At 59.3% G+C, this 12231-nt stretch overlaps 1 protein-coding gene across 1 annotated transcript in view; it reads right to left on the bottom strand.

Moving 5' to 3' along the window:
- Positions 1–12231, bottom strand: part of LOC111155716 (collagen type XVIII alpha 1 chain) — an 84551-nt gene that overhangs the window by 30132 nt on the left and 42188 nt on the right. The window contains 1 exon segment of the mRNA XM_022516045.1: positions 4309–4853. Coding sequence (XP_022371753.1) covers positions 4309–4853 — 545 coding nt within the window.

Below are 12231 nucleotides of genomic sequence, written 5' to 3'. Positions count from 1 at the left end.
GGGGCCGGCCCGAGCCCCCATGACCCACAGCGGGCGTCCTCCAGGGGCCGGCCCGAGCCCCCATGACCCACAGCGGGCGTCCTCCAGGGGCCGGCCCGAGCCCCCGTGACGCACTGAAGGGTGAAGGAGAGGCGGCACGGGGAGGGGCTGCAGACAGGCCCCTGCCAGGGCTGGGGCTCCAGGACGAGGGAAGACAGGCCACGCCATGGCGGGGGAGTCGGCTGTGGACCGTGCTTGGGGTGTTGAGAGACGGGAGACCGTCCTTCAAGTTCTGGGACGCTCCAGCCACCACGGAGGGCAGCCACGCTGCACGGGAGCGGTGTGTGAGCATGTGCGTGAGAGCGTTGTGTGGACGGGTTATGTGCGAACACGTGTTCACGTATGAACGAGCGCGCATGTGAGCGTGAGTGCGGCGAGAGCACACGTGTGACGAGTGTGCGTGTGTGCACGCGCCCATGAGTACGTGTGCGCAGCCCAGGAGCAGGGCAGGCACACACAGGTGCCCTCCAACATCCAGGCTCCCGGAGGCACCGCTGGACGCAGGAAACACAGGCCATCCTGGGCTCACAAACGCCAGGGCTGGCAGCAGTGTCCTGCTCGCTGCGGGAGGATAGAGTGGCCCAGGTGACGTGGGTCGCCAAGTCTGAAGACACAAGGACGACACGGGGCAGACGTTAAATCCTAGAAGGTCGTGCTCTCCAGGGGCAGTGCGTTGGCCCCTCGGGGCGGCTGTGATGAGGGGAGGGCACGGGCGCTCCCGGCAGGTGGGGTCGGGGCAGACATTCCGCCATGACAGTCTCCCCCGACCCTGTCCCTCGAGGCTCCAGGCTTCCCACAGAGCAGGCCCAGCACCAGCGCAGGCGCTGAGAGTCTCCCCAGGAGGCCGGTGCCAAAGGCGAGCGGGGCGTGCGGGCCTGGGGTGCGCAGCTCCCCAGGGACACATTTAGCGGGGAAGATGTGAGTTGTGCAAGCATCACAAGACCCGCTGCAAATACGGGACAGAAGCGACTGTTGTGAAATCTGGAGGCGCCGCACTTGGTCAACAAAGGCTGTTTGAACTACGTCCTGTGCTGCCACGCCGGGGCCACGCAGCGTGGCTGTGGATGTGACGAGAGCTCCGTGCTGGGCGAGAGGGTCTGAGGTCACCGGTGCGGGGCGCCTCCCGGGGACCCCAACTCCTGGGGCCACAGAGTTCTCCGGGCAGCGTCTGACCCAGGAAGGGCTGTGTCCGGGCTGAGTGCGGGGCGGGACACGCTGCGTGGGGGACATGGCCTGTGGCATTCCCGGGCCGACTCACCCCTGCCCGCACTCGGCTGTGCCATCCTCCGCTGGCCCAGCCCCAGGTCGGCCTCGTCCCTTGTTCCCTACGGCAGCCACAGCTGTGATGGCCCCCCAACCCCGTCTCCCCGCACTCCTTGCGCCACTGGCTTCTGCCCCTGCTCATGTCAAGCCTTGACTATTGGCACGAGAGCATCTGATTTCCTCGTGGTCCCTTCTTGCCGGGTCACGTCCGGGCAAGTTGTCCCATCACAGACGACCTCCACCCATCTCTCCCTCGGCGAAGGCAGGGACTGGCAGGAATGCCTCGGCCTCGAACCTCGTGGTCACTTCAGTTGCATAAAAGGGGGTGAGAGAGCTTGTCGGCCCAGGTGTCGGCGCCCCACTCCCCCTCGGTCTGGAGCGGCAGGCTGGCGCTGGGCTGGGGGACCCCTAACCCTGATGACGTGTCCCCGCCCTGCTCCGTGCCATCTCCGGCCTCCAGCCTGCCTATGGCTGGCGGGCGACCCCCCAGCTCCGGGGGACTGGGCACGGCTTTCTTCTCTCACGCAGCCCACACGGCCGAGGAACGTCGCCATGGCCATGGGGTCGCCATCGAACAGAGTAAGGGACCATCGGGCACGAGGTGCCACCGCCCGGGCGGGTTGTCTGTGGGACCCGGGTCCGAGAGCCGCCAGGAAGCGTCCGCGGGGAAACGCGAACCCATGGCGAGCGGGAGAGTCCGGCCAGGGACACGTGGCCCCAGAGCTCGTGACATAGTCAAAAATACCACAAAGGCCCCCGGCCCCGAGCACGGGCTGGAAACGGCTCTGCGCAAAGTGCCGCAGTAACGGGGTCGGGGCGTGATGTCCCCGCAGACGCTCCGTCCCGCTCTTGACCCAAGAACAAACCGGAGTCTGTGGCCTGAGAGGAACAATGAAGGCTCTGTGGGGCCGGCGGCCGGGAGGGCTGGAGGGGACGCCCAGCTTCCTCCCGGAGCCCCACGCTTGCTTCTGCCAAATCTGACAAGTCACATGACGGGAGGGACTCTTCCCCGGGAACCTCGATTCAGAAAGTCTGGAAAGCGCTGAAGCCATCCGCCCTCCAAGCCCCTCCCAGCGGCCGGCTGGAACCGGATCGAACACCCACACGGGAAATTCCCGAGGCCTCCAGCCTGCAGGGCTGCGAGCAGCGAGACCGTGCTGGGCTGCGGCGGACCCGGCCCAAGTGAAGTCCGCTGGAAGCCAAGCCGCCACCCAGTGCCGGCGGGGAGCCCACACCTCGCTGCGTTCCTGTCTTCCCTACCTCAGAGGCTTGGGACCATGTCACCGCCATGGACGTGTTCCACATAAACACATTCAATATCTCCATGGTTTAAGCATAAAAGTGACATGACAAAAAGGCAAAAGGCAATTTGGGAGATAAAATTTACAGTGGACAAACCGAAGGACAAGTTTCTTTCATATATAAAGAGCTTGTATAAATCAATAAAAAACGGACGAACCCATCAAAACAAAAATGCAAAGAACATAAAAAGACCAGACACAAAAGAAGAAATTCAGACAGCCAAAAATCACGTGGAAAAATTAGTCTGTCTACACGAACAACCAAGACATGCACGGTAAAACACCCAGACTCCGTGTGCCTGTTTTGACGGGCGGCTGTGTTCTGTGTGCGTGACACAGAGCCCTGGTACGGCTCAGCCCTGATACGGCCGGGCGTCCTTGTCCACGAGAGCGGTGGCCTGTGGCACGCCATGACATGGGTGACGCTGTCCCCATCAGCACACAGGCAGCCTTTCTGCTGAACTGTTACGGACTTGGGGACCGGGCGGTCATGACCCCGGGGAGGTCCTGGGCTCGAGCTCTGCACCGGGCTCCCTGCCCCCGTCCCTGCACTCCTCCCTGACTTGTGCCCTTTCTCTCAAATAAACAAATCTTTAAAAAAAAAGAAAGAAAGAAAGAAGGACAGAAAGACAGACGCAGGGACCATCTGGGGTGCTTTCCCATCTACGTCTGTGGGACACCCCCCATGAACACAGTCCCTCCCTCGCCGGGACGGCCCTGTCTGCCTTTCTTCCCGTTAATCATGTTTGAGGATCAAAACGAAAACACAAAGAGGCCCAGGTTGGCGTCAAAGTCCTGCCGGCCCCAGACCCCAGGGTTAGGAGTTCCCGTCAGAGGTGAAAGGTCAGCTTCCAGACCCCGAGTCACCAGGACTTAGAACAACGTCTGTCAGGCAGCCTTTGTCTAGGCAATAATTAGCCTTCTGTCCTGGGGACCCCGCCCCGCTAGGCACACACAGGGACCCTGTCTGGCCGGGGCGCAGGGGCGTCCCAGCCGCGGGGGGCTCTCAGGGCAGGGTTGGGGCTCGTGAATCAGCGCCTGCGGAGGGTGGGAGGCTGAGTGCCGGGAGAAAGACTCCCCACCCGGGCTCTGGGAAGGTCCAGGCCAGGCAGAGGGGACAGGGGCCTCCCTGAGGACAGGTGGGGACAGCGGCCAGCCAGGGTCCCTGGGGCACTTCTGCCCTTGCTGCCCTGAAACCGAGCCGCGGACACCCGGGATGGTGAAAATGAGGACGGTCAGCAGGGTTGACAGGGTGACGGGAACCGCCGGCCTGGCCCAGGCTCAGTGCTACGCTCTGCTGTTACCGTCTTGAAACTCCCCGTTTTAGGCGTGCACGAGTCCCGTGGGTCTGCACGCAGACCCCCTCAGCCAGTGGGGCCCCAGGGTCACTGCAGGCACCACACACAGAGGGGGGGCTCTGGCGTGGCGGGATGGGTGTCCAGGGAGGAAAGTGGTTCCCAGGGGCCTCCTGAGCGGGGGGATCAAAGGGGTGAGAGCACCAGGAGGGGGACATGCGGGAGCCTGACAGAGCCGGGACCCCCAGGGCTTCGGACCCCTGCAGGGCAGATAGCTCTGCCCCAGGGGTGGCCCGCTCTGGGGGACGGCGGCCCAAGGCAGGAGGCTGCTATCGTCCTGGTCCCCGTGTCTGGACAGACCCCTGCCCCCAGGGCAGGTTCCCCCCCGAGGACGGTGGCCATAGGGTTACCTGGAACTTATCAGGGTCCGCTCCTCCGGCCTGGGCCACGAAGAGGCCAGCGCCGGGCTCCAGCTCCAGGCCCCGCGGGGAGCGCGCCAATGGCACCCGCTGGAACAACTCGCAGTCCACGAACAGCGCCGCGGTCGCGCCGTCCACACTGAGGGCAAAGCGCGTCCACTGGCCGGTGAAGGCGGGCAGGCGGAAGCTGGCGGCCGTGTGGGTCCGCGCGGCCCCCGGCTCCGTGTACAGCAGCTGGATCTGCTGGTGCCCGTCGCGCACGCCCGACAGCTTCACGCCCACGGAGACCACCGCCTGCGCCGCGTCCGTCACGGCGAACAGCACCCCCGCGTCCTCGGTGGCGGGCCGGACGTGGAAGTGCAGCGAGAAGTCGCGGAAGAACCGGCCGGGGAAGTGGTAGCGGGCGGCCTGGCCGCTGTTGGCATCCGGGCCGAAGACGAAGGCCGGCCCCACGTCGGGGTCCTCCACCTGGGTCACCTGCTGGGGCGGGGGCTCTCCGAGCAGCTGCAGGAGCCTCACCTCCGCGCCCAGAGTTTCTGCAAAGAAGAGAGAGACCCCCCGTGAGGGTGTGCCTGGGGGTAACCGGGCAGGCGCTGTGCCAGGGGACACTGAGTCACGAGGGGCTCCCCACCCGCCTGGCACCTGCCCTGCTTCTCCAGGCACCACACGGTCCACACATCACGGCTCCATTCCCTCAGTGGGCTCACGGGCCCCTGGAGGACGCGACAGGAACCGTCCCACCAGGGGCTGGAGGGGGCAAGGTTGTGCGGGGCGCGGCGACCCTGTCAGAGCCCCAGCCTGCCGCGGGGGCCAGGGCCTGCACTCCCACCACCCCATGACCCACGCCCCCATCCTCAGCCAGCGGGAACCGGGCTCCAGCCCCAGTGAGGGTGCCCGGGGCGCCCGCCTTGCCAACGTCAGTCACATGAAGGAGAGAAACCCGAAGGCCCCGCAGCTCCCGGCACTCTGATCTCCGTTACTGACCCGCCCGCACACTCAACCCCCGGGGCAGGAGACCAGACCAGGGGCTGTCTCTGGGAAGCTCTGTCCTGGCATGAGCCAGTCCTGGGGTTCCGGGCCTGTGTCACCCCTGGAATACAGGGAAGCCACCCAGCTGCCCCAGCTCTGTCAGGGGCTTCCTCGGTGTCCCCTCCCCCCGTGTCCATGTGGGGCTGCCACAGCCCTGACCTGCAGGGGGCCAAGTGGCTGACGAGCCACAGGGAGACCTGGGGTTCCTTCACCAACAGACGCTCATACCTTCCTCTCAAATGCCCCTGGGAGTCCCAGCCCCCACTGGTTCGCTCTCTCAGGAGCCCACGGTCTGCCTTCCTCCCCCATGCCCTCCCACCACATGGAAGCAGCTCGAGTCTAGGCTGGGGACACGGCCATGGGCCCAGTGTTCCCCTCATCTCTTGTCCTTCCAGGTGAGACCAAAGGCTGCTGTGGTGGGGACATGGGCCATGATCTCCATGATGCCGGTCCTGGGCCCCAGCAGGGCCTGACTTGACCGGGACCTGCCGGAGCCTTTCAGGTGAAGCCCGGAGAACGCTCCCTGGGCAGGCAGGGGCCACCAGCAGCCTGACGGTCTCGGGCCGGGAGGGTCAGGTGCCGGGGCCAGAGGGCAGGGCCCACCTCTCTGTCCGGGGAGCGCAGTCACTGCGGCACACAGGGAGGGGGAGAGCCGTGGGGGCAAATAGCAGTTCAAGGACAGACCCACACTTGAGGGATTTCCCATATGCACGCTTTACCGGCTGTAGCCGGGACTTTGGGGCCACAGTCCAGCCAAAGGCGCCAACCCAAAGGCTTTTCCCTGAAGACCCCAGCCGCAGCCTGGGTGCGGTCATTCTCCAAGGTGAGAATTACCCGAGGCTGGGCGGGGGATGCTCTTCCGGGAAGGGGCTGCTGGCCAGTGGGCATCCTGAGCAAGGCGGTGAGCGCGCCCGTGACCCTGTGCGTGAACGACTGAATGTGGCAGTGAGTGTGAACGTGTGTGTGGGGGTGTGTGCTGGGCACCTGACGTCCGGCCCTGAGCAGCGGGCCAGGTCAGAGCCGAGGGAGGCAAGGCCAAACCCCAACTTCTTAAGGCAAGCCCTGTCTTGCAAAGAGCTCTTTGAGGACCACAGACAAAGACAGAAGCCACCCACAAGAGGACAAGCCCTTGGGTACCCCCCAGGGGCGGTCCACGTGGGACCGTGCTGGGCATCTCGGCCCGGCATGGCCCTGACCTCCCGCCATGGCAGCACCGCCGGCCGGTCAGGGCTCCCCATCCCCGGCAGGTGAGACCCTCCCTCCCGCAGACAGGAAGTGGGGCGTGGCCGAGCGCAGCGCAGACCGCAGTCTCGTCGGAACGGCAGTCTGGCCTCGGTGCTAGGGAGCAGGGGGGCCTCGCAGGAAGACCACAGGCTCCGGGGAGACAGTGGCTACTTGATGCTCGAGGACAGACACTGCTGTCCGCCCAGATGGCAGCTGCTGGGACCGTCCCCTCATCTCGCCATTCATGGGGCCTCAGCGTGCAGTCAGGGAGATGCTCTAAGATCAGGAAGCCGGACTCTCACCAGCCTCCAGGTCAGTGGCCCTGTTGTCCTGACTCCGCCGTCTGCAAAGTTAAACACAGATATGCCCACCACTGCCCTTCCTCCCAGGCAGCTAGAAGTCTCCCAGATTAATTTAGAACGCAAGAGCCACTGATGTCCTGGGCTGACAGACAACAGCATGGGCCAAGGCAGGCCCAGGGACCCCAGCGATGCCCAGTCAGCTCCTTTCTCTCCGTGAAATTCCTCATGGTTCCCACTGGCCGTCAGCCTCTAAATGCCATGGCCCTGAAGTCATGGGTCCCTTCTCCAGTTACTGGCCCTGTGAGTGGAGGATGGGGTCACCTCCCCGCAGACCTTCTGGAAGCTGCTGCTCAAAAGGCCTTGGCCCAGCTGTGGTGGGCAGGAAACCAAGATGTCTCCAAAAAGCAAATGCCCATGCCGTTCTCGGAGAGTTTAGAAGAACACCTTCCTGGAAACACAGTGGGTGACATGTCTGGCAAGCAGGAGCCCCTCTGGTTGGTCCACACTCACCTAGATTAAGGAATCAGGGGACCTGGGGCACCTGGGTGGCTCAGTGGGTTAAAGCCTCTGCCTTCGGCTCAGGTCATGATCTTAGGGTCCTGGGATCGAGCCCCGCATCAAGCTCTCTGCTCAGCGGGGAGCCTGTGTCCTCTCTCTCTCTGCCTGCCTCTCTGCCTGCTTGTGATCTCTGTCTGTCAAATAAATAAATAAAATCTTAAAAAAAAAAAAAAAGGAATCAGGGCACTTGCCTAGTTGAAGACAGTTTCCCTTTCGGCAACCAGTCAGCCATGCCCAAGGGGAATTGCCCTAAGTACATGAGGCTGGTTTAATACTCAAGATCAATGACTTTGGTCATCAATACCAGCTGGAAAGAATCACAGAATCGTACCAGTAGATAAAGAAAAAGCATTTGATAAAATCCAACACTCATGCATGGTAAAAACTCTCAGTAAACGAAGAATAAAACAGAATTTCCTCTGCTGCATGAAGAGTATCTGCAAAGCAGCCCCACAGCTCATATCACACTTTGTGGTGAGAAACCTGAAGCCTTCACACTAAGATCAGGTGTCTCTCACCACCCCTTTGCAACATCGTGCTCCAGATTCTCGCTAATGCAATGAGGCAAGAATAGGAAATAAAATGCACAGATTGGAAAGGAAAAGATAAAAATGTCTGTTTGTAGATGACATGACTATCTATGCAGCAAATCCAAAACAACTGACAAAAAGAAAACAAAACTAATAAGCAATTGTAGCAAGGTAGTAGGATACAAGATTAATATACAAAATTCAATCACTTTCTTATATACCAGTAATAAACAAGTGAAATTTGAAATTAAAAATGTAATACAATTTATATTAACATTCCCACAAATGAATTACATAGGTATAACAAATACATATACAATACCTATATGAAGAAAACTACAAAACTCTGCTGAAATAAATCAAAGAACTAAACAATGCAGGGATGGCCCATGTTCATGGATAGAAAGACTCAATGTTGTCAAAATGTCAGTCATTCCCACCTTGGTCTGCAGATCCAGGGCAGTCCCAGTCAAAATCCCACCAAGTTCTTCTGTGGATACTGACGAACTGATTCTGAAGCTTATGTTACAGGCAAAGACCCAGAAGAGCCAACACAAAGTTGGAGAAGAACAAAGTTGAGGACCGACACCATCTAACTTCAGGAGTCACCATGGAGCAACAGTGATCAAGACACTATGGTATTGGAGAAGGAACAGACAACGAGAGCGATGGGACAGTACAGAGCGCCCAGAAACACAGCCACACACACGCTGTCCAGGGCATGAGGCCATCCGTGTCTTCAGCAAGTGGGGCGGGAACAACGGCACGTCCACACGCAAAAAGTGACCCTAGACACAGACCTCACGCTCTTGACGATTCACTCACAGTGGATCACAGACTCAATGCAGAATGCGAAACGATCAAACTTCGAGAAGACAACACAGGAGAAATCCTGGGGGACCCTGCAGAGGGGGTGACTTTTTACACACAGCTCCAAAAACACAATCCGAGAAAGAGAGGACGGGTGAGCCGGACTTTGTTAACACGTCAAACTTGTGTTCTGCAGAAGACCATGTCAGGAGAGTGCGAAGACAAGCCGCAGCCTGGGAGGAAGAATTTACCAATGACATCTCTGATAAAGGACAGTTTCCTGTAATATATAAAGAGCTCTGAAAACTCAACAACGAAACAAACGACCTTTTAGAAATAGACAAAAGACCCGAACAGAGAAGACACACAGACGGCCAATCAGGAAAGCTGCCCCACGTCCCAGGTCACCGGGGAGATGAAACTCAAACAGCAGCGACACCGCTGCACCCCTCCGAGAGCGGCCACAGTCTGGCGAGGACGGGAGCGCCCGGAGCGCTCAGTCACCGCTGCTGGGAAAGCAGGTGGTGCCACCACCTCGGAAGGAGGTTTGGTGGTTTCTCCCAAGACGAAACCTGCTCTTCCCATCCGACCCGGCGATCACACTCCCTGAGGGCCCCCCACGGTGGACGGGAACACACGTCCCCACAGAAACCTGCACACGAGGGCGGCAGCAGCTCCGTGTGTAACTGCCAACCCTTGGAAGCCACCCAGGGGTCCTTCAGCGGGTGGACGGACACGGGAACTGTCCCTCCAGCCCGTGGGAGGGTGTTCAGCGCGAAGAGGACGTGAGCCATCCCGCCATGAGGGGACGCAGGGGGCCGTGAGTGCGTGTCAGAGTGACAGGAGGCGGTCTGAGAAGGCTGCGGCCCGTGTGACCCCAGCAACAGGACTCTCTGGCGAAGGCACAGCGGTGGGGCCGGTGACGGGCCTTGTTGCGGGGGTGGGGTGGGGGGGAGAGACGAATGGGCGGAGCACAGCAGACGGGGAGGGCAGAGGACTCTAAGACCCCGCAGCGGGGGATGCCCGTCCTTACGCAGCCGTCCCAACGCACAGAACGCCTGCCCCGAGAGGGACCCTCCCGTGAATGACGGACTCTGGGGGATGACGACATGTCCGTGTGGGCTCATTCACGGGAACAGATGCATGACTCGGGTGCGAGATGCGGACAGTGGGGGAGGCTGTGCCTGCATGGGGACAGGGCAAGTGGGACAAGGAGGTGACAGTTTTTGACAATCCACTGAGATGTGACAAGCCACATATCAGCAACATGCACTCTTATGCACGCACACATCATAAAATGGAGAAGGTCCTCATTCATCCTCGAGACCATGAGACACTGTCTCCTCCTACTTTCCTGCTAGACTAGAGTGTAACACCCCAGTGAGACAGACGTGCAGGCACAAACGCTCAGCACCTGTCGCCTTATTACACAGAGTCACAACCACAAAATAAAAAATGTCTGGAGTGAGTGGAAAACCTAAAGTTGATATCAGAGAAGAAAATATATTGAAAACATTTTAAGAAACATCTAGGGGCACCTGGGGGGCTCAGCTGGTTGAGTGTCCCATTCTTGGTTTCAGCTCAGGTCATGATCTCAGGGTCCTGGGATTGAGCTCCGCATCGGGCTCTGTGCTTGGCACAGAGTCAGCTAGAGGATTCTCTCCCTCTCCCCCTACCGCTCTACCCACACACATGCACGTGCTCTTTCTCTCTCTCTAAAATAAGTCCCTCAGGGGAGGTTTAACTGTCTATACCTGATGCATTAAGAGCATGCATACTCGTCTGCTGTTCAGCTCGACCCATCAAAGCCTGAGTGAAATGTTTCTGATGATTTGGAGAGAAAGTGCTAAAGGACATCAATGATCTTTGCTGAAGGTTGTGAACCCCCCAAGCTCAGGGCCACGTCCAGTCACCCGGAGCCCAAATCAGGGCCGGCAGGGACAGGGCAAACAGGTCGAGAGGACAAGCGGAGCCACTAATGGCACAAGAAGCTGGAAATTCCTGAAAGTCTGTGTTTGCGGAGGGCAAACTAGAAGCACAAGAGAACGAGAGCATTTCCTGCAGTGACACGAGACATTTCTGAGACCTTTCGCCATAGAAAAGAGGGACTTTTGGGTACACAGTGAGCCCATGTATGCAAAAAAGGCTTGAGCGTACTCAAGCGTACTCACGCGTACAAACGCATGCGTGTGTGCGTACTTGAGTGCGCACACACGCATGCACACACCACGGTACGCAGGGGAGCGGCCCAGCACGTCTATTCCGCGGTGTCTGGAACATGCAAATGGTACTGTGCAGATGCAATTAATGTTCTAGCCCCAGATGGGGGAGGTTAACCAAATCTAACAGCATACACCCTTAAAAATGTGGCACATGGCAGCCCCCAGGAGCTGGAAGTGGCAGGGGACATTCTCCCCTGCAGCCCCAGAAGGAACACAGCCTTGAGGACAGGCACCTTAATTTTAGCCCAGTGAGACGGATTTCGGACTTCTGACCTCTAGAATTGTAAGGTTACACGTCTGCATTATTTTAAGCTACGAAGTTTGTGCCCATTTGTCACAGCAACCACAGGAAACTCACACACACACATTTACAAAAAAGGCAAGAGTGCACGGGAAAGATGCCCCGTTCCAGCAGCAAGAGGGGCTTGGAAGTTGTGCTCAGTCCTTTCTTGTGTGGCTCCGATCTCAACATCTATGTGTTCATGAGCTATTTCTGGGATAAAATGTAACCCAGGAGAGAAGCAACAGAGCACAAGATGATGCGGCAGAGTGGTCCTAAGGGGTGGGGGTGGCAGGCAAAGTGGTCCCCACAGGGCTAGAATTTGTGGTTTGGGGAAAGGAAGGCTCACTCTGAGCACTGACTACTCTGCACACTCTCTCCTCCACAGGACTGGGGCCACATGTCTGCAGTACCTGCTCCTTCCAAGTAGGGCTGCCCACAGATAGCTGGCAGAGCAACCGTGCATGGAGGCAGGGGTCCCTGAGCAGTTTCACACACTTCAGTGGCAAGTTGGGGCCCCTGGAACACTGGCCATGTTGCTTGGAGGGGACGAGGCAGGACCCACAGCACAGCCTTCCCAGTCACAAGGCCAGCCTCTCTGAGTGCATGACCCCAGGAGAAGGAGTGGCTGCTGAGTCTTCCAAGAATCAGAAGATCAGAAAAAGAACTTAGAGGGAAGCCAGCATGGCAGAGAGGGGGAGGCTGGGCCAGACACCAGGAAGGGGACTGATCACAAACACGATCCTACCCTGGAATCACTGACACACACAACTCCTCGAGAGCACAAAGCTGAGCATCTGCCCCGCCACCTGGTTTGCGGTTCTCTCCGGACACGTTTCAAGACAAAAACAAACTGCATATTACATGTGACGATCACGTTCTAACATGGTAAACCTGATCCAATATCCAGATGGGTGGAGAGATGGGTGGGTGGGTGGATGGATGGATGGGTGGGTGGG

The sequence above is a fragment of the Enhydra lutris genome, unplaced genomic scaffold, assembly GCF_002288905.1.
Source record: "Enhydra lutris kenyoni isolate GAN:26980312 unplaced genomic scaffold, ASM228890v2 scaffoldscaffold43, whole genome shotgun sequence".
NCBI classification, from domain to species: Eukaryota; Metazoa; Chordata; class Mammalia; order Carnivora; family Mustelidae; genus Enhydra; species Enhydra lutris.
This window is presented reverse-complemented; position numbering and strand designations above follow the sequence as displayed.